Here is a 27,095-nt window from a genome sequence, read left to right as displayed (position 1 = left end):
ACCAGACACCAGATAATGGCATCTGGGTCTGCCATGGCCTGTAATTGCTATGATTAGTGGTAATGCATGGCAGTACAGAAGTACTGCAGTGTATTATCATAGTGATCACAGCATCACATGTTCAAGTCCCCTACAGGATCATAAAAAATTAAAATAAAATAGAAAACCTTTTGTGTGCACCTCCCCCTCTTTTACCACACGTTTGGTATTGCCGCATCTGTAATGACTTGTACAATAAATTAAAAACACATTTTTTTATCCGGCATAGCGAAGGCTGTAAAAGAAAAAAGGTTAAAAACTTTAAATTTATTTTGCGTCTCTAAAAACCACAATAAGGGCTTATTCAGAGGATCATATATCGGTCGGGCATTCACGCCACGTACCAAAATGGTACCAATAAAAACTACGGCTCATCACACAAAAAACAAGACAGCGCTCCGTCCACGGAGAAATAAAAGAGATGACGGTAGCGATGCCAAACAAAATATTTTTCAAAAAAGGTTTTTATTGTGCAGCAGTGAAAAATCCTAAAAAATATTGAATTTTTGCATTGGCGTAATTGTACCGATCCGCAGAAAAAATGTATCCTGTCATTTATGCTGCATGATTAACATTGTAAAAAAAAGTGGCGGAATTGAAGCCTTTTCCTCCCTGCCCTCCAAAAAAAATTCATAAAAATTCTACAATACACTACATGTACTCAAAAGTGCTACCAATAAAAGCTACATCTCGCCGCGCAAAAATCAAGACCTCATACGGCCGTGACGACGGAAAAATAAAAAAGTTATGGCTTTTGAAAATTGGAGATGAAAATCCCCGGGTCACTAAGGGGTTAATTTCATTCGCTGGAATTTCCGCGGGTCGGCCGGATTTTGATCCTCTTTTACGGCTTATGATTTGGAGAGAATATAATTAAGAATCACATGCAGGCTTTCCACTGATTGGAATGACAACGTGCTGCCTTCCACCTGTCACTGCAGAAGGCCCTGAGCGGTCGTCTGTCGGAAATCCCTCAGAGGGGTCAGTGTATAATGTGCCCCCCCCCCCCATAGGACTCAGTGGTCCTCCGATGCTTACGCTGAATAACCCTTAAACTCCTAATTGTCTCCCTGCTTCCCTGCAGCCGCCAGCAGTGCAAGGGTTACAGCCGGCACCTTACGTGACGGGTCCTTCGCTCACTGGTTCGGACCCGTCACCACTATTGGGGCAAGGTCTAAGCCAGTGACTCCCAACCAGGATGGCGGTGTGCCGTGAGAAGGGAGAGACAAGAGAGGATATATATATATATATATATATATACATACATACATACATACATATATATACTAAGATACAACATCTGTTGACGAGCCACAAGCTGAACCATGTTGGGCAGCGCTGGGCGGGCGGCTCAGGACTCTAATCCCCCAGATGCCGTGACATCAGGGACTCAGTCCCGCCAGCACAGCAGCTCCGGCATTTGGTTGGCTTTGGGTCAACAGTTGTTCTTTGCTACAATTGAGCTGTAAGCCTCCTACTCGGCGCCTGATGGGTTTTGTCACGCGGTCGCATTCTCTGCCTTCTCCGCTCGATCCCAGCAGGTGCGACAAGGAAGGGTAAGGGTTCTCCTTAAGGAGAGCACCTAGAAGGTGCACTTGGAAGGCCATCCACCCAATGGGACGTTGCCTAGACATCTCCAAAGCCACGGTGAGCGTCACGCCCAAAAGATAAAAGAAGAAGAGGCGTTTCTGGGGAGGAGAGAGGAAGTGCTGCGATCTCCCATCCTTCAGCAGTCACTTCCATATTCTTCAAGATAAGCAGGGACTCGCTTAGGATGATGCCTGCTGAGGTCTCGGAAACCTCTGAGAACAAGGTGGCCCCGTCTCTGCTGGAAGCGGCCCGCACCCGCTACGATAGCCTGCAGATCTCCGATGACCTTTTGGGGGAATCAGAGGACAGCAGCGGTAATCCTTTCTACAACACATCCCCGGATTTATCTGCCGAAGCCAGCTCCTCCGAGGATGATGCAGCAGAAAACCTGGCCGGCTCTGAAGGAGGCGATGGCGGGGATCCGGCACAACCGGCAGACGTCCACCGTCGCATCTGTGCCGAATCCAGGCCCAAAGTCAGAAGCCGCATGGCATTCCACGGAAAGGAGGAGAGGAGGAGAGACGAAGCCGAAAACACGGTCCATCCCGGTGATCCGGTGCAGGAAGGTGGGAAGGGGAGTGTGTGTAATGCTGCCTGCCGGAGACCAGAAGACCTGGGTGATGAGGATGGTTGGTCCTCCGCCCTTCAGCATGTGCCCACCCCTAGCTTTACCGAGACTACTGGTAAGGAATGCAGCATCTCCCGTCACAGCCGTCCACAATGTCCTCCGTCTCACTAGGATCTCAGCCCCTGATGAGTCTGGGCTCATCTCCGCACGCCCTCGGGGCTCGCCCACATGAGCGTATTCACACGGCGTATAAAACTGTGCAGTACTAATATTCCATAGACTGTCGCACGCACGCGAAATACGCACGCAAAAAAAAGAGCGGCACGTCCTATCTTGGCGCATATTACGCACGCATGCAATATGAACGTACGCAACAAGTGCACCTGCGTGAAAACAACGCGCATGATACGCACCCGCGCTCGGGTCAGGGAGGCCGTATCCTATCCGTGTAAAAACTAAACGTGCCTTAAGGACCTTTCACGCGGGACGCAACGCAGATGGCGATTTTGTGAATTGGTGCAGATTTACTGCACGTGTATTGTGTTCTGTATGCAGACTTCCCGTCTGATAAGACGCCCTTCATTCCTGCAGAAAGCTTCTCCGCTGCCGAATCTAATCTGTGGGTTTTCCCGTAAAGACGCGGATTTCAACAAGTGCGGAATTCAAGCCCCTTAGAGATAAAACTGTGACACAGAGATGTCCGCACGGACTAATTCCGTCCCGCGTGAAAGGTCCCTAAGGCTTACTCAAATGGGGGTATGCGGTACCAGGGCGCCGTCACATGAACGTATTGTGTATTTTGCGCAGACGTGAGTGTTCTGTAGGTAATGCTGTGTGTATTCGCGCAGGCACCGCTAGTTCACATGATTTAAATGGCTATTAACCCAAATGAGGTGTCCTTTGGCTTAATATGCATTTTGCGCATGCCCGCACGTACATATGTGCACATTTGCGCACCTCTCAAAGACCTCTATGGGCCTCTTTGATGTGCACAGTATAGAGCAGGTCTTATTTTCTTGCGCCAATGAGAACCGCGAGTGCAAGAAAAAGTTTTGCGCGTGGGATTTTTCCGCGTGCAAAAATATGCTTGTGTGACGCCATCTTTAAGGCAAAAACACACAACCGTATGCGCAAGTACGCTCAGCGAGATGAAGCAGAGTTGCGCATAAATGGGTTGGCATTTGGTCCTTCAAAAAAACAGCGGAAGATCTAAGCGGCATATTAACGGAGGAGAATACCGCTAGTGAAAACGAAACCATTCAAATTTAGCTTCGTCCCGTTATGCGTCCGTGATTATCGCGCCCCTGTGAGTAGCCCCCAGTCCGTGAAACATGGAGCGTTTTCACGGACTGCTTGCATCCAGGGCTCACTCACACAGCCGTAATTCGGTCTGTGAATACAAGGCGGGTTCACAGACAAACGCTCCCTCGTTCCCTGCGCTTCAGCGCTGCTTGTGCGATTTTTTTTGTGTACAAGTACGCGTGCAAAACAAGAAAACGGACAGCGCTCATAGATGTCATGTAGATGTAGGCAGTACATACCCATGTATCATACATATTCACCGTGCATTTGCGCATTTTCCAATTATTTCAGCAAGCTGTTACCGTGCGTGATGTGCACCAAGATAGGACCCGCTGCGCACCAAGATAGGACACGCTGCGCACCAAGATAGGACACGCTGCGTACTTTTTCGCACGACTGAAAGTTGCGGAATCATACACACATGTGAATAACGCCACTGAAATCAATGGGCTTATTCACTGCGTATTATGTGCGCAATATGTGCTGTATGGACGCCCGTGTGAATGAGCCCACCTCAAACCTCATTCACTGCGCAAATACGTGGTGCTGAGGCGAGCGTGTCGGCACATATGGCTGTATGGAGCCGCCCTAATAGGCACATTTAGTTCTTGATACGAACCGTAATACGACGGGCTGCGTAAAAAATGCGCGTCTGAATACCAGAATGCGAATCAATGGTGTCTATTCTGTCCGTGTACACGGGCGTATGTGTATTTGCGCGGTGAAAGCGGTTGATGTGAAGGGTATCGCCCACGTTCATGTGCGTGCAGCAGACGAGCACACCCTGATCTACATCCTATACGACCTAATGAGGTCTAGATGTTCGTTTTTCAGTGAATTGCGCAGTGTATCGCATATCTGTGTGCGCTTTGGCGCACGTTTGCGCACCTTCCATAGGGGACCTTTGGTGCACAAATACACACGAAATAGAGCAGGTCCTATTTTTTTGTGTACGTAAGCCACGCGCATGAAAAACCGTAAAAGGGGCGGTACTTCTATTGTGGGTAAAATGTGTGAAGGGTTTCTAAGAGATGCCATCCTGGAGGACCTGAAGGACAATGTCTGTATAACTCCATATCAGCGGGTTTATGAGAGATCGCTCCTGTCAGACCACCCTGATCAGCTTCTACCAGGAGGTAAGTAAGTTCTAGACTGGACCGGGGAGTCACCGGATCTTGTGTATCTGGACAGTTTGATGCCGTGCCACATAACAGGTTGGTATATAAGATGAGAATGCTGGTCTGGGGAGAATGTGTGTAAGGGGGTAAGTAAGTGGTCCGTATTAGAAAGCAGAGGGGGTTATAAATGGTACATACTCTGATTGGGTCACTGTTACTAGTGGGGTACCACAGGCGGCAGTATTAGTGGTCACTGTTACTAGTGGGGTACCACAGGGGGCAGTATTATAGGGGTCACCATTACTAGTGGGGTACCACAGGGGGCAGTATTAGTGGTCACTGTTACTAGTGGTGTACCACAAGGGGTAGTAGCGGAGGTGTGACTACTGGAGAACCACATGGGGCAGTATTGGAGGGGTCACAGATAATAGTGGGGTACCAAAACGTGCAGTATTAAAGGGGTTGCCAGTAGGGGAATCAAAGGGGGCAGTATTAGAGGGCTCACTGTTACTAGTAGGGTACGAAAAGGGGCAATATTGGAGAGGTTACTAATGGGGTACCACAGGGGACTGTATTGGGGGGCCATTGTTACTAATGGGGTACCACAGGGGACTGTATTGGGGGGGGGGTCATCGTTACTAGTGGGGTACCACGGGGGGCAGTATTGGAGGGGTTACTGTTACTAGTGGGGCACCACAGGGGGCAGTATTGGAGTGGTTACTAGTGGGGTAACACAGGTGGCAGTATTGGAGGGGTGACTGTTACTAGTGGGGTACCACAGGGGGCAGTATTGGAGTGGTAGAGTTACTAATGGTATAACACAGGGGGCAATATTGTAGGTGTCTCCGTTACTAGAGGGGTACCACAGGAAGCAGTATTGGAGTGGTAGAGTTACTAATGGGATAACACAGGGGGCAGTATTGGCGGGATCATCATTAATAGTGGGGTACCACAAGGGGTAGTATCAGAGGTTTTGCTACTGGAGTACCACAGGGGGCAGTATTGGAGGGGGCACCGATAATGGCAGGGTACGGAAACATGCAGTATTAGAGGGGTTACCAATCGGGTACCAAAGGGCGTAGCATTAGAGGGGTCACTGTTACTAGTAGGGTATGACAAGGGGCAATATTAGAGAGGTTACAAATGGAGCACCACAGGGGGCAGTATTGGAGGGGTTACTAGTGGGGTACCGCAGGGGGCAGTATTGGCGGGATCACCATTACTAGTGGTGTACCACAAGGGGTAGTAGCGGAGGTGTGACTACTGGAGAACCACATGGGGCAGTATTGGAGGGGTCACCGATAATAGTGGGGTACCAAAACGTGCAGTATTAAAGGGGTTGCCAGTAGGAGAATCAAAGGGGGCAGTATTAGAGGGGTCACTGTTACTAGTAGGGTACGAAAAGGGGCAATATTGGAGAGGTTACTAATGGGGTACCACAGGGGACTGTATTGGGGGGTCATCGGTACTAATGGGGTACCACAGGGGACTGTATTCGGGGGTCACTGTTACTAATGGGGTACCACAGGGTGCAGTACTGAAGGGTTCACTGTTACTAGTGGGGTACCACAGGGGGCAGTACTGGATGGGTCACTGTTACTAGTGGGGTACCATAAGATGTAGTATTGGAGAGGTCACCATTACTAATGGGGTACCAAGGGTGCAGTACTGAAGGGGTCACTGTTACTAGTGGGGTACCATAGGGGGCAGTACTGGAGGGGTCACTGTTACTAGTGGGGTACCACAGGGGGTAGTACTGGAGGGGTCACTGTTACTAGTGGGATACTACAGGGTGCAGTACTGAAGGGCACACTGTTACTAGTGGGGTACCATAGAGGGCAGTACTGGAGGGGTCACTGTTACTAGTGGGGTACCACAGGGGGTAGTACTGAAGGGGTCACTGGTATAAGTGGGCTACCACAGGGGGCAGTACTGGAGGGGCCACCGTTAGCAGTGGGGTACAACAGGGGGCACTACTGAAGGGGTCACTGTTACTAGTGGGGTACGACAGGGGGCAGTATTGCAGGGGTCACTGTTACTAATGGGGTACCACAGGGTGCAGTACTGAAGGGTTCACTGTTACTAGTGGGGTACCACAGGGGGCAGTACTGGATGGGTCACTGTTACTAGTGAGGTACCATAAGATGTAGTATTGGAGAGGTCACCATTACTAATGGGGTACCACAGGGTGCAGTACTGAAGGGGTCACTGTTACTAGTGGGGTACCATAGGGGGTAGTACTGGAGGGGTCACTGTTACTAGTGGGGTACCACAGGGGGCAGTATTGGAGGGGTCACTGTTACTAGTGAGGTACCACAGGGGGCAGTATTGGAGGGGTCACTGTTACTAGTGGGGTACCACAGGGGGTAGTACTGGAGGGGTCACTGTTACTAGTGGGATACTACAGGGGGCAGTATTGGAGGGGTCACTGTTACTAGTGGGGTACCACAGGGGGTAGTACTGGAGGAGTCACTGTTACTAGTGGGGTACCACAGGGGGCAGTATTGGAGGGGTCACTGTTACTAGTGGGGTACCAAAGGGCAGTATTGCAGGGGTCGCTGTTACTAGTGTGGTACCAAGGGGGCAGTATTGGAGGGGTCACTGTTACTAGTGGGGTACCACAGGGGGCAGTATTGGAGGGGTCACTGTTACTAGTGGGGTACCAAAGGGCAGTATTGCAGGGGTCGCTGTTACTAGTGTGGTACCAAGGGGGCAGTATTGGAGGGGTCACTGTTACTAGTGTAGTACCAAGGGGGCAGTATTGGAGGGGTCACCGTTACTTGCGGGGTACTACAGGGGGCAGTATTGCAGGGGTCACTGTTACTAGTGGGGTACCACAGGGGGCAGTACTGGAGGAGTCACTGTTACTAGTGGGGTACCACAGGGGGCAGTACTGGAGGAGTCACTGTTACTAGTGGGGTACCACAGGGGGCAGTATTGGAGGGGTCACTGTTACTAGTGGGGTACCACAGGGGGCGGTATTGGAGGGGGTCACTGTTACTAGTGGGGTATCACAGGGGGCGGTATTTGGCCCTTTTCTTTTTAATATATTTATTAATGATCTGGTAGAAGGATTGTGCAGTAAAATATTAATATTGCAGATGATACAAAACTAAGTATGAACAGAATGCGGGAGGATCTGGATAAGTTGGGGGCAGAAAAGTGGCAAATGAGGTTTAACACGTATAAATGTTAGGTGAAAATCACGTCCGCATTAAGGGACAAAATAAAACCATTGATCTCAGACCAGCACACCAGCAGGGGGCAGGATGGAGGCGCTCACCCCAAGGTCTGTAAACACAAACATGGCCATCGATGCCCAAATTAAACCTAACAGTCTGGTCAGGCGCTCCTCTCTACTGGTGGTCTGTAGGGGGTGTCCTGAGCCCAGTCACCTTGTGTGCCCACATCCACTGGTCCCAACACTCCCTAACAGTCTGGTCAGATGCTCCTCTCTACTGGTGGTCTGTCGGAGGGTCCTGAGCCTGGTCACCTTATGTGCCCTCACATATCCACTGGTCCCAACACCCACTAACAGTCTGGTCAGACGCTCCTCTCTTCTGGTGGTCTGTCAGAGGGTACTGAGCCCGGTCACCTTGTGTGCCCTCAACATCCTCTGGTCCCAACACCTCCTAATAGTCTTGTCAGATGCTCCTCTCTAATGGTGGTCTGTAGGGGGCACCCTGAGCCCGGTCACCTTGTGTGCCGTCATCCACTGGTTCCAACACCTCCTAACAGTCTGGTCAGACGCTCATCTCTACTAGTGGTCTAACGGGGGCGTCTTGAGCCCGGTCACCTTGTGTGCCTCCATTAACTGGTCCAAACACTTCCTAACAGTCTGGTCAGATGTTCCTCTCTACTGGTGGTCTGTTGGGGGGCTCTGAGCCCGGTCACCTTGTGTGCCGCCATCCACTGGTCCCAGCACTCCCTAACAGTCTGGTCAGACACTCCTCTCTACTGGTGGTCTGTAGGGGGCGTCCTGAGCCCGGTCACCTTGTGTGCCCCCATCCACTGGTCCCAGCACTCCCCAACAGTCTTGTCAGATGCTCCTCTCTACTGGTTGTCTGTACGGAGCGTCCTGAGCCCGGTCACCTTGTGTGCCCCCATGCACTGGTCCCAGCACTCCCTAACAGTCTGGTCAGACACTCCTCTCTACTGGTTGTCTGTAGGGGGCGTCCTGAGCCCGGTCACCTTGTGTGCCCCCATCCACTGGTCCCAGCACTCCCCAACAGTCTTGTCAGACGCTCCTCTCTACTGGTTGTCTGTACGGAGCGTCCTGAGCCCGGTCACCTTGTGTGCCCCCATGCACTGGTCCCAACACCTCCTAACAGTCTGGTCAGATGCTCCTGTCTACTGCTGGTCTGTAGGGGTCCTAAGCCCAGTCACCTTGTGTGCCCTCACACATCCACTGGTCTCAACACGTCCTAACAGTCTGGTTAGACGCTCCTCTCTACTGGTGGTCGGTAGGGGCGTCCTGAGCTCGGTCCCCATGTGTGCCCCCATCCACTGGTCCCAACACCCCCCAGCAGTCTTGTTAGACGCTCCTATCTACTGGTGGTCTGTCGGTGGCATCTTAAGCCTGGTCACTTTGTGTGCTCCCATCCACTGGTCCCAACACCTACTAACAGTCTGATCAGACGCTCCTCTCTAGTGGTGGTCTGTAGGGGGCGTCCTGAGCCCAGTCACCTTGTGTGCCCTCACACATCCACTGGTCCCAACACCCCCTAACAGTCTGGTCAGACGCTTCTCTCTACTGGTGGTCTGTAGGGGGCGTCCTGAGCCCGGTCACCTTGTGTGTTCCCATCCACTGGTCCCAACATCTCCTAACAGTCTGGTCAGACGCTCCTCTCTACTGGTGGTCTGTAGGGGGCGTCCTGAGCCCGGTCACCTTGTGTGTTCCCATCCACTGGTCCCAACATCTCCTAACAGTTTGGTCAGACGCTCCTCTCTACTGGTGGTCTGTAGGGGGTCCTGAGCCCGGTCACCTTGTGTGCTCTCACACATCCACTGGTCCCAACACCTGCCTTTTATTAACAAAGGCATCTACACAGGACACTCTGACCCCTTTCTTTGACCCCTGGCTGCCATATTTTATAATCATCCCCAGTGATCACTTTGCGATTAGCAGAGACATGCTCCGCCCTCCCTTTGTTTGCATCACTCAGATGTCCAGTTGTAAACTATCCTGCAGATAGGCCACCAATTTGTTACCACTGGATACAATGTATCAACTATTGAATGATCTCAGAGTTTATGTCTGTAGATGCTGTGGTCACTCAGTTACACAGCTGAGCTTGCAGTTATTTTCGCTCTTGGCTTCTGCCATGTGAGGCGGGTTGCCGGTCACAGCTGACCTTCCTTGGGTCACCGCTATGGCAGGTCATTCATTAATAAAACAGCTAAGCGATTATTAACAGTGATGTCTGATTTCCTGTTGAATAATCTTTTAGGCTCTTTCACACGGGCGTATTTTTCAGTATTTTGTGAGCCAAAACCCGGAGTGGAGCGTACGGAGGGGAAGTAGAAGGGAAAAATTAGCATTTCTTCCGTATTTTGGTTTTGGATCACAAAATACTGATGAAAAATACACCCGTGTGAAAGAGCCCTTAGTATAATATGTCGACTTTAACCCCTTAGTGACGGTCAATATGCCTTTTTATGGCTGTCACTAATGGGCTTTAAACCTGCACATCCATCTTTTTAAAACATTGGTTGATTACTGACAGCCAGGCTCCTGCTGCAACTGCCAGGAATGGAGAACCCTCAGATCCTGGCAGTTTAACCCCTTACATGACACAATCAATAGCAACTGCGGCATATAGGTTATAAGGTGAGCGGGCTTCTCCTATCATTCTTCAGCGCCCAGCAATTTAATCACAAGGTACCGATGAGTTCCCATAGCAGTCGGAGGCATGACAAAGGCCTCCATGTCTGCCATGTATCCAGCCTATCAGACTCCACCACCGACAGAGTCTAACAGGATGCTATCATATGCTTTGTAGAATACACTACATAAGTAGTGCAGTGTAGTATCCTAGCGATTGAATAATCACTTCTTCAAGGCCTGTTGAGGAATTAAAAATAGTGTCAAAAAAGCTCAATAAAGTTTTATTTTAAAATGAAAAAAATCCAGTTTAAAAAATTCACATTTCCCTCCAATAAAATACCAAAACATTTCTAAAAAGCAGCAGGCAGCAGGTATAACCGCCTCACAGCAGTCCGGACAAAGAGGGTAGCAGGTATAACCGCCTCATAGCAGCCCGGACAATGAGGGTAGCAGGTATAACCGCCTCATAGCAGCCCAGACAATGAGGGTAGCAGGTATAACCGCCTTATAGCAGCCCGGACAATGAGGATAGCAGGTATAACCGCCTCATAGAAGCCCGGACAATGAGGGTAGCAGGTATAACCGCCTCATAGCAGCCCGGACAATGAGGATAGCAGGTATAACCGCCTCATAGCAGACTGGACAATGAGGGTAGCAGATATAACCGCCTCATAGCAGCCCGGACAATGAGGGTAGCAGGTATAACCGCCTCATAGCAGCCCGGACAATGAGGATAGCAGGTTTAACCGCCTCATAGCAGCCCAGACAATGAGGGTAGCAGGTATAACCGCCTCATAGCAGCCCGGACAATGAGGATAGCAGGTATAACCGCCTCATAGCAGCCAAGACAATGAGGATAGCAGATATAACCGCCTCATAGCAGCCCGGACAATGAGGATAGCAGGTATAACCGCCTCATAGCAGACTGGACAATGAGGGTAGCAGATATAACCGCCTCATAGCAGCCCGGACAATGAGGGTAGCAGGTATAACCGCCTCATAGCAGCCCGGACAATGAGGATAGCAGGTTTAACCGCCTCATAGCAGCCCAGACAATGAGGGTAGCAGGTATAACCGCCTCATAGCAGCCCGGACAATGAGGATAGCAGGTATAACCGCCTCATAGCAGCCAAGACAATGAGGGTAGCAGATATAACCGCCTCACAGCAGTCCGGACAAAGAGGGTAGCAGGTATAACCGCCTCATAGCAGCCCGGACAATGAGGGTAGCAGGTATAACCGCCTCATAGCAGCCCAGACAATGAGGGTAGCAGGTATAACCGCCTTATAGCAGCCCGGACAATGAGGATAGCAGGTATAACCGCCTCATAGAAGCCCGGACAATGAGGGTAGCAGGTATAACCGCCTCATAGCAGCCCGGACAATGAGGATAGCAGGTATAACCGCCTCATAGCAGACTGGACAATGAGGGTAGCAGATATAACCGCCTCATAGCAGCCCGGACAATGAGGGTAGCAGGTATAACCGCCTCATAGCAGCCCGGACAATGAGGATAGCAGGTTTAACCGCCTCATAGCAGCCCAGACAATGAGGGTAGCAGGTATAACCGCCTCATAGCAGCCCGGACAATGAGGATAGCAGGTATAACCGCCTCATAGCAGCCAAGACAATGAGGATAGCAGATATAACCGCCTCATAGCAGCCAAGACAATGAGGATAGCAGATATAACCGCCTCATAGCAGTCCGGACAATGAGGGTAGCAGGTATAACCATCTCATAGCAGCCCAGACAATGAGGGTAGCAGGTATAACCGCCTCACAGCAGCCCGGACAATGAGGGTAGCAGGTATAACCGCCTCATAGCAGCCCGGACAATGAGGGTAGCAGGTATAACCGCCTCATAGCAGCCCGGACAATGAGGGTAGCAGGTAAAACCATCTCATAGCAGCCCGGACAATGAGGGTAGCAGGTATAACCGCCTCATAGAAGCCCAGACAATGAGGATAGCAGGTATAACCGCCTCACAGCAGCCCGTACAATGAGGGTAGCAGGTATAACCGCCTCATAGCAGTCCGGACAATGAGGGTAGCAGGTATAACCGCCTCATAGCAGCCCGGACAATGAGGGTAGCAGGTATTACCGCCTCATAGCAGCCCCGACAATGAGGGTAGCAGGTATAACTGCCTCATAGCAGCCCCGACAATGAGGGTAGAAGGTATAAAAGCCTTATCGCAGCCCCAACAATAAGGGTAGCAGGTATGACCGCCTCATAGCAGCCCCGACAATGAGGATAGCAAGTATAACCGCCTCATAGCAGCCCGGACAATGAGGGTAGCAGGTATAACCGCCTCATAGCAGCCCGGACAATGAGGATAGCAGGTATAACCGCCTCATAGCAGCCCGGACAATGAGGGTAGCAGGTATAACCGCCTCATAGCAGCCCGGACAACGAGGGTAGCAGGTATAACCGCCTCATAGAAGCCCGGACAATGAGGGTAGCAGGTATAACCGCCTCATAGCAGCCCAGACATTGAGGATAGCAGGTATAACCGCCTCATAGCAGCCAAAACAATGAGGGTAGCAGGTATAACCACCTCATAGGAGCCTGGACAATGAGGATAGCAGATATAACCGCCTCATAGCAGCCCAGACAATGAGAGTAGCAGGTATAACCGCCTCATAGCAGCCCGGACAATGAGGATAGCAGGTATAACCGCCTCATAGCAGCCCAGACAATGAGAGTAGCAGGTATAACCGCCTCATAGCAGCCCGGACAATGAGAATAGCAGGTATAACCGCCTCATAGAAGCCCGGACAATGAGGGTAGGAGGTATAACTGCCTCATAGCAGCCCGGACAATGAGGATAGCAGGTATAACCGCCTCATAGCAGCCCGGACAATGATGGTAGCAGGTATAACGGCCTCACAGCAGCCCGGACAATGAGGATAGCAGGTATAACCGCCTCATAGCAGCCCGGACAATGAGGGTAGCAGGTATAACCGCCTCATAGCAGACTGGACAATGAGGGTAGCAGATATAACCGCCTCATAGCAGCCCGGACAATGAGGGTAGCAGGTATAACCGCCTCATAGCAGCCCGGACAATGAGGATAGCAGGTTTAACCGCCTCATAGCAGCCCAGACAATGAGGGTAGCAGGTATAACCGCCTCATAGCAGCCCGGACAATGAGGATAGCAGGTATAACCGCCTCATAGCAGCCAAGACAATGAGGATAGCAGATATAACCGCCTCATAGCAGTCCGGACAATGAGGGTAGCAGGTATAACCATCTCATAGCAGTCCGGACAATGAGGGTAGCAGGTAAAACCATCTCATAGCAGCCCGGACAATGAGGGTAGCAGGTATAACCACCTCATAGAAGCCCAGACAATGAGGATAGCAGGTATAACCGCCTCACAGCAGCCCGTACAATGAGGGTAGCAGGTATAACCGCCTCATAGCAGTCCGGACAATGAGGGTAGCAGGTATAACCGCCTCATAGCAGCCCGGACAATGAGGGTAGCAGGTATTACCGCCTCATAGCAGCCCCGACAATGAGGGTAGCAGGTATAACTGCCTCATAGCAGCCCCGACAATGAGGGTAGAAGGTATAAAAGCCTTATCGCAGCCCCAACAATAAGGGTAGCAGGTATGACCGCCTCATAGCAGCCCCGACAATGAGGATAGCAAGTATAACCGCCTCATAGCAGCCCGGACAATGAGGGTAGCAGGTATAACCGCCTCATAGCAGCCCGGACAATGAGGATAGCAGGTATAACCGCCTCATAGCAGCCCGGACAATGAGGGTAGCAGGTATAACCGCCTCATAGCAGCCCGGACAACGAGGGTAGCAGGTATAACCGCCTCATTGAAGCCCGGACAATGAGGGTAGCAGGTATAACCGCCTCATAGCAGCCCAGACATTGAGGATAGCAGGTATAACCGCCTCATAGCAGCCAAAACAATGAGGGTAGCAGGTATAACCACCTCATAGGAGCCTGGACAATGAGGATAGCAGATATAACCGCCTCATAGCAGCCCAGACAATGAGAGTAGCAGGTATAACCGCCTCATAGCAGCCCGGACAATGAGGATAGCAGGTATAACCGCCTCATAGCAGCCCAGACAATGAGAGTAGCAGGTATAACCGCCTCATAGCAGCCCGGACAATGAGAATAGCAGGTATAACCGCCTCATAGAAGCCCGGACAATGAGGGTAGGAGGTATAACTGCCTCATAGCAGCCCGGACAATGAGGATAGCAGGTATAACCGCCTCATAGCAGCCCGGACAATGATGGTAGCAGGTATAACGGCCTCACAGCAGCCCGGACAATGAGGATAGCAGGTATAACCGCCTCATAGCAGCCCGGACAATGAGGGTAGCAGGTATAACCGACTCATAGCAGCCCAGACAATGAGGAAAGCAGGTATAACCGCCTCATAGCAGCCCGGACAATGAGGATAGCAGGTATAACCGCCTCATAGCAGCCCAGACAATGAGGGTAGCAGGTATAACCGCCTCATAGCAGCCCGGACAATGAGGGTAGCAGGTATAACCGTCTCATAGCAGCCCGGACAATGAGGATAGCAGGCATAACCGCCTCATAGCAGCCCAGACAATGAGGGTAGCAGGTATAACCGCCTCATAGCAGCCCGGACAATGAGGAAAGCAGGTATAACCGCCTCATAGCAGCCCGGACAATGTGGATAGCAGGTATAACCGCCTCATAGCAGCCCAGACAATGAGGGTAGCAGGTATAACCGCCTCATAGCAGCCCAGACAATGTGGATAGCAGGTATAACCGCCTCATAGCAGCCCGGACAATGAGGGTAGCAGGTATAACCGCCTCATAGCAGCCCGGACAATGAGGGTAGCAGATATAACCGCCTCATAGCAGCCCGGACAATGAGGGTAGCAGATATAACCGCCTCATAGCAGCCCGGACAATGAGGATAGCAGGTATAACTGCCTCATAGCAGCCCGGACAATGAGGGTAGCAGGTAAAGCCGCCTCATAGCAGCCCGGACAATGAGGGTAGCAGATATAACCGCCTCATAGCAGCCCGGACAATGAGGGTAGCAGATATAACCGCCTCATAGCAGCCCGGACAATGAGGAAAGCAGGTATAACCGCCTCATAGAAGCCCGGACAATGAGGGTAGCAGGTATAACCGCCTCATAGCAGCCCAGACAATTAGGATAGCAGGTATAACCGCCTCATAGCAGTCCGGACAATGAGGGTAGCAGGTATAACCGCCTCATAGCAGCCCGGACAATGAGGGTAGCAGGTATAACCGCCTCATAGCAGCCCGGACAATGAGGATAGCAGGTATAACCGCCTCATAGCAGCCCGGACAATGAGGGTAGCAGGTATAACCGCCTCATAGCAGCCCGGAAAATGAGGATAGCAGGTATAACCGCCTCATAGCAGCCCGGACAATGAGGGTAGCAGGTTTAACCGCCTCATAGCAGCCCAGACAATGAGGGTAGCAAGTATAACCGCCTCATAGCAGCCCGGACAATGAGGATAGCAGATATAACCGCCTCATAGCAGCCCCAACAATGAGGGTAGCAGGTATAACCGCCTCATAGCAGCCCGGACAATGAGGAAAACAGGTATAACCGCCTCATAGCAGCCCGGACAATGAGGATAGCAGGTATAACCGCCTCATAGCAGCCCGGACAATGAGGGTAGCAGGTATAACCGCCTCATAGCAGCCCCGACAGTGAGGATAGCAGGTATAACCGCCTCATAGCAGCCCGGACAATGAGGATAGCAGGTATAACCGCCTCATAGCAGCCCGGACAATGAGGAAAGCAGGTATAACCGCCTCATAGAAGCCTGGACAATGAGGATAGCAGGTATAACCGCCTCATAGCAGCCTGGACAATGAGGGTAGCAGGTATAACCACCTCATAGCAGCCCGGACAATGAGGATAGCAGGTTTAACCGCCTCATAGCAGCCCAGACAATGAGGGTAGCAGGTATAACCGCCTCATAGCAGCCCGGACAATGAGGAAAGCAGGTATAACCGCCTCATAGCAGCCAAGACAATGAGGGTAGCAGGTATAACCGCCTCATAGCAGCCTGGACAATGAGGATAGCAGATATAACCGCCTCATAGCAGCCCGGACAATGAAGATAGCAGGTATAACCGCCTCAAAGCAGCCTGGACAATGAGAGTAGCAGGTATAACCGCCTCATAGCAGCCCCAACAATGAGGGTAGCAGGTATAACCGCCTCATAGCAGCCCGGACAATGAGAATAGCAGATATAACCGCCTCATAGCAGCCCGGACAATGAGGGTAGCAGATATAACCGCCTCATAGCAGCCCGGACAATGAGGGTAGCAGGTATAACCGCCTCATAGCAGCCCGGACAATGAGGAAAGCAGGTATAACCGCCTCATAGCAGCCAAGACAATGAGGGTAGCAGGTATAACCGCCTCATAGCAGCCTGGACAATGAGGATAGCAGATATAACCGCCTCATAGCAGCCCGGACAATGAAGATAGCAGGTATAACCGCCTCAAAGCAGCCCGGACAATGAGAGTAGCAGGTATAACCGCCTCATAGCAGCCCCAACAATGAGGGTAGCAGGTATAACCGCCTCATAGCAGCCCGGACAATGAGAATAGCAGGTATAACCGCCTCATAGCAGCCCGGACAATGAGGATAGCAGGTATAACCGCCTCATAGCAGCCCGGACAATGAGGATAGCAGATATAACCGCCTCATAGCAGCCCGGACAATGAGGGTAGCAGATATAACCGCCTCATAGCAGCCCGGACAATGAGGGTAGCAGGTATAACCGCCTCATAGCAGCCCGGACAATGAGGAAAGCAGGTATAACCGCCTCATAGCAGCTCGGACAATGAGGGTAGCAGGTATAACCGCCTCATAGCAGCCCGGACAATGAGGGTAGCAGGTATAACCGCCTCATAGCAGCCCGGACAATGAGGATAGCAGATATAACCGCCTCATAGCAGCCCGGACAATGAGGATAGCAGATATAACCGCCTCATAGCAGCCCGGACAATGAGGATAGCAGGTATAACCGCCTCATAGCAGCCCGGACAATGAGGATAGCAGGTATAACCGCCTCATAGCAGCCCGGACAATGAGGATAGCAGGTATAACCGCCTCATAGCAGCCCGGACAATGAGGGTATTTGCACCTGTGACTTTATATGCAAAATGTTTTCTTTTGTTTTCTGCGCGGAATCTGAAGTGTTCTTCCGTGTAACGGCCTCCTTGTGTTTGTCCGCAGGGCCGACCCGCGTGATGCCAGCCAGCTCCAGCGCTATTGATTTTTTCCAGCTGTTTGTCCCCGACAACGTGATTAAGAACATGGTCACTCAGACCAACATGTACGCCAAGAAGTTCCAAGAACGCTTCGGGTGTGACGAGGCCTGGACGGACGTGAGTCTGGCGGAGATGAAGGCCTTCCTGGGCTACATGATCTCCACCAGTACCCACCATTGTGAGTCGGTGCTCAGCATATGGAGCGGCGGCTTCTACAGCAACAAGAGCATCTCCGTTGTCATGACGCAGGCGCGGTTTGAGAAAATTTTAAAATTCTTCCATATTGTGGCATTCCGCTCCAGCCAGACGGCCCACGGGCTCTACAAGATCCAGCCCTTCCTCACCACTTTGCAGAAGGGCTTCGATTCGTCTTTCAGGCCTTCACAAACGCAGGTATTTCAGGAAATGTCTTGCAATCATTGAAAGCATGAATCTCACCATTCGGGCCGTTTGTGCGCCATTCACATGGCCCGGGTCCGGTGCATATACGCTGAGCCCAGATTTACGTCAGGCGGGGGAAGACAGTTTAGCTCTGCTAAACAGCCACCCCCTTTCTGCCCCCTACGGACAAGGGGTGGGCAGCGGGTGGGAACTTAGCTCCGCCCCCTTCCATTGCAAACAGCCGAAGGGGAGAGGAAAGGCAGAGAGCTGGCGAGGAGGAGGCAGGGAGGGAGACAGCTCAGATAGTAGCGTATATCAGTTGGCCGTGAAAACGGTGGCCAATATACACTCGTGTGAATAAGCCCTTAGGCTGTATGATTAATGCTGTAAAAAAACTAAAGACAATGGCAGAATTGTTTTTTTTCTCCCTGTCCTACAAAAAAAATTAATAAAAGTTATGCGATTCCAATAAAAACTACAACTCATCATGCAAAAATCCATCCTCCGCCCGTGCGGACGGCAAAATAAAAAGTTTTGTCTCTAGAAAAGTGGAGATGAAAATCCCTCCAAAACTTGTCCCGTCTCAGAGTAAGCCACAGCACTAAGGGGTTAAACACGAGAAACAATGGTCTGTCTGTCACATTGTTTAATTCCCTCAGAAACCGGGATTTATCCAACTAGAGCTCAGAGATTTGTCATTTAATCTTTTAACCCCTTGAAGACCTGGCCTTTCATTTTTGTTTTCTTCTTCCCACTTCTTTATTATTTCTCTGCTGACCTGGCGGACCGGGGCAAGGGGGGGGGGGAGGGGGCGGGGACTCCTTGTGGGACACAATGTATCAATACAACCATCTAATGAACTGAGGCTGGTGGGGGGGTCTCGTTTTTACAGCCACTCAGTGCAGTTACAATGACACGCTAACTTGTTCTGTGGCTCGGTACAGTTAGGCGATACCAGACTATTAGGGTTTATTGGTTGGACTACTTCTAAAAAATATTTTTTTAAAAACCCGCTAACAAACATTGATTTCTGTCCATCTTATGACCACCGGAACATTTTATCTTTCTGTCGGTGGGATTGTGTGGAGGCTCATATGTTGAGGGACGACCTGTAGTTTGTATTGGGATTATATTGGGATCTCTGTGACTTTTATTACATTGTATCTTACAGACATAATGCTCAAAAAAGCCCGATACAAGCCTTGTGTGTGTTTTATTCTCATGGAGTTCCCAGTGCAGGATGAATAATGCGCTATTAAGTCGCACTGTTACGGATCCGGCGATACCACAATGCTTTGCTTTGTTTTCTTTTGCAACCAGGACAATTTTTTTTATTTAAACACTTTTCTTATTTTTTCTTATACGCATTAAATGAAAACAATTTCACAGATTTTTATGTTTTTTGGGGGCCCTATAATCACTTATACAATATACTGCAATACTTTAGCGTTACAGTACATTGTATTTCAGCAAGCATTCTATAAAGCCCTGCCACAGGCATAGCTTAATAGGCAGAAATACATAATAGTCCTGGGAACCTTCACAAGACCCCAGGCTGCCATGACACTCAAACAGCACCCCACAATCTCCTAGCAGGAGGGGTAGGGGTTGTTGGCAAATGAAGCTCCCTCCCTCTGTTAGAGCGGACAGTGGCATCTAAAAGGTTAACAGCTGCATTTGGAGTTATCTCCTTGCTGGTCAGACTTCTAGCACTAGTCCATTTATGGCAAAGACTTCCAGCATTAGTTACCTGATTGGTCAGAAAAAATGTGTCACGACATTTGGGCCTCAGTCAGACGAGCGTGTGTGTGTGTACATACGTCCGCACAAAACCACGTACATATTAGCATTATTGGTTCTCTATGGTGTGTTCACATGTCCATGTTTTACAGGCGTGCAAATGCGTGCACCTGCAAAACATAGGACATGCGTGCACCGCAGGTCCGTGCTGCGCGTCAATATTTCCCCCTGGGAGTCCCCTTGTCACTGAACACTGTGACAGCACTGTAAGGAATCCCCTGCCACAGCTGTCACAGCGTTCAGTGATAAGGGGACTTCCTGCGGGGAGTAAAGAATCCCCTGTCACAGCTGTGGCAGAGGATCGCGATGTTCTGCCATTGCTTTCAATGGGGCTGCTGCTACCGTCAGCTCCATTGAAAGCAATAGGATGCCGGCACCCCCCGCAGGGATTCAGATAAGGGCTTTAAATATAAGCCCTTCCCTGAAAATCATCCCTGACTGGTGTAAAAAAAAAAAAATACTCACCTCTTCACCGCTGTCGGGGCTTGTCGCATCTTCTCCGCTCTGTCCCTGGCAGTGTAATGAAGTTCTTTCAGCAGGCGGGGATTTAAAATCCCCACCTGCTGAAAGGGCTGTATCTGATTGGCTGAGCGCTCAGCCAATCACAGGCAGCGCTCAGCCATTCATTGAATGACAGCTGAGCGCAGCCTGTGATTAGTCACAGCGCTCAGCCAATCAGAGCCAGCGCTCGGCCATTTAAAAAAATTTTTTACTCCAGCTAGGGATGATTTTCAGGGAAGGGCTTATATTTAAAACCCTTTCCTCAAAGTCCCTACAGGAGTTGCCGGCAGCAACCAAGCACCCATTGAAAGCAATGCTGCACGGACCTGCATTCACGCGTGTTTGTGCATGTAAGTGGGTGTGCCGGTTTTGTGCGCACCTATGTACGCACCAGCACACGCTGGTGTGAATGGGGCCTTACACTGTAAAAAAATACTGTGGTACAATTGATGTGTTTTTCTCCCGGCCCTACAAAAAATTACTAAAAGTTCTACAATACATTATATGTACCCAAAGACGGTACCAATGAAAATCCCCCCAAAATCGTTGCGTCCCTTGGACAAAATAGGCTGCATCAGTAAGGGGTTAAAGAGCATCGGTGGGGTTAAAGTACAGTTATGGGTCAATAGGAGTTGAGTCTATGACACTTATACCTCCCTGCGATACTCCCACTGTCCATTCTTAAAGGCATGACTACATCCATGGACTACATGCTCTTAGTCCTCTTGTCAGCAGCCTGCACCTATGTAGTCCGTGGGATGCATGCGGTAGGGGACGGGTGCGGAAGGAAAGTGTCCCATCACCTCCTCTGAGCTCATCACTGTAGTTTATGCGGCTCATAGGAGATGACAGATTCCCTTTAAGAGTTGGCTTGAACGGCAGCATTGCTATTACTGGGAGTGACCCATCCCTTTAAGATGCTGCCCGTAAATAGATGACAGATCCACTTTGAAGCCTTTGTAAAGCTGATAAACTTGTATTAGATGCCCTTTTTACCAACTTATGTACAAAGCTCTTCATGAATGGTTAACTCAGCATATCCAACATCATTGTGTTTGTTTAGGTCCTTCATGAACCCTTAATTGATGAGGATCCGGCATTCATTGCTTCTTGTACTGAGCGGGAATTACGGAAAAGGAAGAAGAGAAAATTCACTCTATGGGTGAGGCAATGTTCTTCTACAGGATTCATTTCTCAGGTAAGCGGAGAGTAAAAGGGCAGTAAGTTTACAAACAACTTCTGCTCATCTGCTAACTTGTCCCATCATTGCTGTCATATACTTGCATTATAATTTTGTTGCTTTACTGCTGTAAATGAGATTTGAAGTGGTGGCCACCAGGGGTCTCCCTTCCAAGTTCTCTACAGTCCACTCTCTGTCATTAGGTACAGAGCTTCTGTAGTAAAAAGTGCACAGGGATGACTCCATAGCAACAGGGAGCTTCCGTGCTGCAGGCTGACAGATCTGCAGACACTGTGGTAATGATCTCCACAGTTTCTGCCTCTCCTGCTATTACAGCATGCTGGTGTGTATCTGTCAGTGCACATTACACACACATTTTATTGGGTTTATTCACCATTTGACTAGAATGTCTTTAAATGCTTGATCATCCTGGGAAAGCAGAGAGGCAGGTATTAAGATATTGCTTCTATGCTGATTAGATCATGCAATGCAGCATGAGAAGTAAGGAAGTGCAGGACAGTAAACTACTGGCAGAATGTTAGGCTTGCTACATGCCCCTCCCTGATAGTGGATTGCAGTGCAACAGAAAAATAGGAAAGACCACCTGAAAATCAGAACTTAGACAAGAAACAGGGTGCAAACAGCAGTAAATGAGGGTCGGGGGCCGGGGGCATTTTAGAAAACTGGATAACTCAGGTAACTTTAAGCATTTTATGATTAGTTTACAGACTCGCTCTGACCTTTGCAGCATCCTCTTTTTGTAGAGCAAACTTTGCTTTGCTTGAAACGCCTGCTAAAAATGCTGCCCTGAGCCTCCATTGATTTCCGTGGGGCTTCTCAGACGAGTATTTGTTAGCGTGGCGTTTCTAACACTGCGCCAATCGAACGCTGTCTGTCTATGTTAGTGCATTGCAGCGGTTTGTAGCGCACCTCGTCACCCATTGCAACGATGGGGTGCGTTAAAAATGCTGTTGAACGCCTGTGTGAGACTGGCCTAAAGGCCGGCAAGGGCCTTGCTGGATCTCTTGCAGCTGATTGGAGCAGAATGTACTTGTAAAGAGATCTAGTGATGGTTCTTTGGGATCTATACTACAAAGTGCTGCCGTCTTTTAGAGAAAATATAGTTTTATGTGTTCGGCGCCAGACGGACAGCAAGTTCACGGATATCACCTACCTTCCCATTTGCAGGAGACTTCTCTGAACCGCCTCCGGCCAAAACGAAGTCTCACTCAGCTGCTGAGATAACAGGCTTCATCCGGCAAACGCACTGAATTAAATAAAAGCTATGCAGTAACCCTCACCCAGCTGACTACTATCCCGCTGCTTTCAATATGTGAATTAGGGGTGATGGGTTGTGCTGGACTTTTTTTTAAGGTAATCAATAGTAGATCAGCGGGCTCTGCTGCCGGGGCCCCCGTCAGTCAGCTGTTCACTGTGTAGAAGTGACTTTTCTGGTACCCTATTACTGGGTCAATATACCTTAATGATCAGGCAGAGTTGTGGCACACACCAAAAACGCCTTTATCTTTAAATCTATTCCGTAGCACTTTCAGGTAATTTATCATTTTACCGACCTCGGCAGGATGGAAGGCGGAGTCAACCCCCTGAACCAGGCAGGGATTGAACCCGCAACCTTCGCGAGCGACAGCTTAGCACTGCATTTCTGCTGCCTTAACACTCTGCACAAGTATTTGATCATTTGTGATTTGGACACGTAAGTAAATACGTTTTATTTCTAGATGTTTTATGATTATTTTTATTCTTTTTTTAAAGATCTTTGTGCATCTGAAGGAAGGAGGCGGAACGGACGGCCTCGACGCTCGGAAGAACAAGCCACAACTGCACAGCATAGTAGCCAAGAACTTGTGTCAGAATTCACATGGGAAAAACTACATCATCTTCACCGGCCCCAGCATCACCAGCCTGAACCTGTTTGAAGAATTTGAGAAGCAAGGTAAGTATCACTGTAGCCGCGTAGTCATCACATGGAGCTCAAAATACGTGCGTCCTGTGACATCACACCGCTGCTTCCACGAGACGCCGGTGATTGTCTGTCTGCCGTCTCTAACACTGCGTCACCTCAAAAACTGAGCTGCTTGACCGTCTACTGACCGACCCAAACCCGATATCCTCATCTCAGTGTGTGGCAGCACCGTACCTCCTGTCTGACGGTCATATCTGACTCTGATCTTTCCTTCGCCCCCCCCCCCCCCCCATAGTCACTCGCTTGCTCATGTCACCGGTACCTCAATGCGGAAACGGCAAAAACTCATTGTCGATCTTATCCACCTCAGCTTGATTACTGCCACTCCCTACTGATCGGTCCTCTCATAATGAATGCAGCAGCCGGGCTCATCTTTCACTAAAGTCACTACACCGATGCCCCCACCCTGTGCCAGTCACTAAACCAATGCCTCTACCCTGTGCCAGTCACTAATCCAATGCCTCCACCCTGTGCCAGTCACTAAACCAATGCCTCCACCCTGTACCAATCACTACAACAATGCTTCCACCCTGTACCAGTCACTACACCGATGCCTCCACCCTGTGCCAGTCACTACACCGATACCTTCACCTTGTGCCAGTCACGAAACCAATGCCTCCACCCTGTGCCACTCACTAAACCAATGCCTCCACCCTGTACCAGTCACTACACCAATGCCTCCACCCTGTGCCAGTCACTGATACCTTCCCCTTGTGCCAGTTACTACACCACTGCCTCCACCCTGTGTCAGTCACTAAACCAATGCCTCCACCCTGTGCCAGTCACTACAATGAGGTCCACCCTTTGCCAGTTACAATACTGATGCCTCCACACTGTGCCATTCACTATACTGATGCCTCCACCCTGTGCCAGTCACTACACTGGTTAACTGTTAAATATATAGAATGCAAATAATACTCCTCACTCTCAGCCATAAGGCTCTCCACAACGCTGCACCACCCTCTATCTCCTCCCTCATCTACCGCTCTATCCGTGCTCTTCGCTCTGCTAATGAACTTTGACTAAATTCCTGCTTAGGCCTCATGTCAACGGTTAAAATACCGCGCCCCATAGGGAGGCATTGGACACCCGCAGGCGATTAAATACCTGCGGATGTCATTTTCCCCTGAGGTGCGGATTGCGTGTGCGGGAAAACACCTGCAGCATGATCCATTTTAGTGCGGGTCTCCCGCAGGGACGGCTCCTGCAGGCTTCTATTGAAGCCTATGGAAGCCGTCCGGATCTGCGGCACACCCGCAGCTGAATTTCTTCAGCTGCCGGGGCTCAGCTACGTCCTCTTTGCGCTGTCCCCAGCTCTGCATTGAAGTTCCTTCAGCAGGCGAGGAATTAAAATCCCCGCCTGCTGAAAGAGCTGCTTGTGATTGGCTGAGGCACTCAGCCAATCACAGGCAGCTCTCGCCTGTCATTCATTCAATGTTAAACTATATAGATTTGGTCTCATCGTCATCGCACCGACCCGGAGAACAAAGTTTATAAGTCAATTTTATCGCACTGTGCAATCTAAGCCCATGAAATGTGGCGCAATTGCATTTTTTTCATTCCTCCCCACTTCCGGAACATTAACTTGTACTTCTAAAAAAAATACATCTGCAAATTACAAGCCCTCATAATGCTGTCAATGGAAACATTAAAAAGTGACGGCTCCTGGAAGGCGGGGACAAAAAAGCAAAAATAAAAAAAATTACAGACCTCTGGTCCTGAAGGTATTAACTGGATGCACACTCTTAGGGCTCCTTCACATGGGCGTTGGTGATATCGGGCTGTGAATCACGCCCCCATATCACCCTCGCCGTCCATGTAAAAGCCCCGTGGATGCGAGATGTTTTCATGTGAAAATAGCCTCTCATCACTGCGGGGACGAGGGGAACCCCCGGCAGAGATGTGGCAGCAGCGTCGGAGGATCGCGGAGTTCTATTGTTTTCAATGGGGCCGGTGCTGCAAGATCTCGCAACTAAGTAGATCATGCTGCGATCTGCTTCCTGTATAGCATCGCATCGCGGTGATATGCAGGGAAACATCACTTATGTGTATGACCCTATTCAAAAGAATGGGCTTCATATTTGTGTGTTGCGCAACGCACAAATCTGGCGCGAATTTCACACCATTGTGAAGGCAGCCTTAGGGAGAGCAGCAATAGGCCTGAATATTCACCGTGTCTTCGAATTTGTCCAACCAAAGATCGATGTTGGTCTTTAGATTGGTTTTGCATCTTTCCTGCTTGGTGCGCATCTGTAACACTTCTGCTGAAAGTTGTTTGCAGCAAAGCATCGTTCATACTAACCAGGCTGTCTTGAGTAGAAGAGATTTTTCAGTAAGGGCCCATTCACACACATTCGGAGCCTCTGGCAGAGAATCCCACACAAGATGGTGCGGCATGCTGTGCTATGTCGGCCAGTGAAATGTTGGACTGTTGGAAGCTGAACGGACCCAATTATAGTCTATGGGGTCCATTCAGCTCCAAGGATGGAGCCAAACAGCAGAAATCACCCAGAGCCCTGACACAGATGTGAGCAGGACCTAACCATGATTTGTATGTGTTCACTGGATGGGCAGAGCACCTGTGAAGCTCTCACTTTCAGTCTCATCTTCTTCATTGATGCACCCTTCGCCAAATATCATTCAGTTACTTTTTCTTCTATGTAACAAGTTAAAGGTTGTAATGAAACAAAATGACCGACGGACGTCATTGATTGTAACTTCTTGCATCCATTTCCAGATATTTACTGCTGCGGATTGCTGAGCTCCCGGAAGAGTGACTGCACTGGATTGCCGCTATCGATGATGAGTAACACAGAAGTAGCGCTGTCTCGAGGACAATATAGAATCGAGATGAAGGGAAAGATGTCCCTTATTTGCTGGTACAATAAAGGGCTTTTTCGGTTTTTGAGTAATGCTTACTCACCTATACAACAGGGTAAGTACTCAGTGTTCGCATATCATGCAGGCACATCAGTCTCAGGCCTTATTCACGCGAGCGTTTGTACGTGGGTATTGTGCCACAGCAAAATGTTGACCGAAAATTGCGACCTTGTGAAGCGTTGGATTGTAATGCATTGATTCCCATGGGCGCTTATTAGCCGCATAAAAACCTTATCGACATGCTTTTGGTCTCATTTTAAAGATAATACTTGGATTTAAAATTACATCGAAAATATCTCAGTAGCCCTTACACAACCTGAGCTACAGCAGTTTGAAGTGGGGTCGGGAATATTGAATTTGCAGCTGTCATTTCAGTTAGTATGTGCAGACAGGAAGGGGGGGGGGGGACAAGCAGCAGTGGAAAATAGATTTGTGATTCTCCTGTCTTCTTCCTGTCCCACAGGAGGTGTGACATGAACTATATCAACAGCAAAAGGATTTGCAGGGAGAGCGCTGGCCCTTTAAAAAACAATGCAGGAGAAATCATTGATGATGACGAAGGGAAAGCAAATCTACTAAACAGTTTCTTTTCAAGTGTATTCACAAACGAAAAGGAAATGCCACACGAGATGCAGGGGAATAAAACGAACCCCTCACTA

The 27,095-nt window shown here is 49.9% G+C and overlaps 1 protein-coding gene across 1 annotated transcript in view; it reads left to right on the top strand.

Annotated features, from left to right (window-relative positions):
- Nucleotides 1–1,680: 1,680 nt before the first annotated feature.
- PGBD5 (piggyBac transposable element derived 5) overlaps nucleotides 1,681–27,095 on the top strand; it is a 63,046-nt gene continuing 37,631 nt past the window's right edge. Inside the window, exons 1-5 of the mRNA XM_066598981.1 lie at nucleotides 1,681–2,312; nucleotides 17,676–18,103; nucleotides 21,456–21,590; nucleotides 23,346–23,526; nucleotides 26,294–26,491. Coding sequence (XP_066455078.1) covers nucleotides 1,814–2,312; nucleotides 17,676–18,103; nucleotides 21,456–21,590; nucleotides 23,346–23,526; nucleotides 26,294–26,491 — 1,441 coding nt within the window. The 5' untranslated portion in view covers nucleotides 1,681–1,813. The remainder of the gene's footprint in view (nucleotides 2,313–17,675; nucleotides 18,104–21,455; nucleotides 21,591–23,345; nucleotides 23,527–26,293; nucleotides 26,492–27,095) is intronic.

Source organism: Eleutherodactylus coqui, chromosome 4 (assembly GCF_035609145.1).
Source record: "Eleutherodactylus coqui strain aEleCoq1 chromosome 4, aEleCoq1.hap1, whole genome shotgun sequence".
Classification (NCBI taxonomy): Eukaryota; Metazoa; Chordata; class Amphibia; order Anura; family Eleutherodactylidae; genus Eleutherodactylus; species Eleutherodactylus coqui.
The sequence above is the reverse complement of the archived record's forward strand: the minus strand, read 5'-3'. Positions and strand labels throughout refer to the sequence as shown.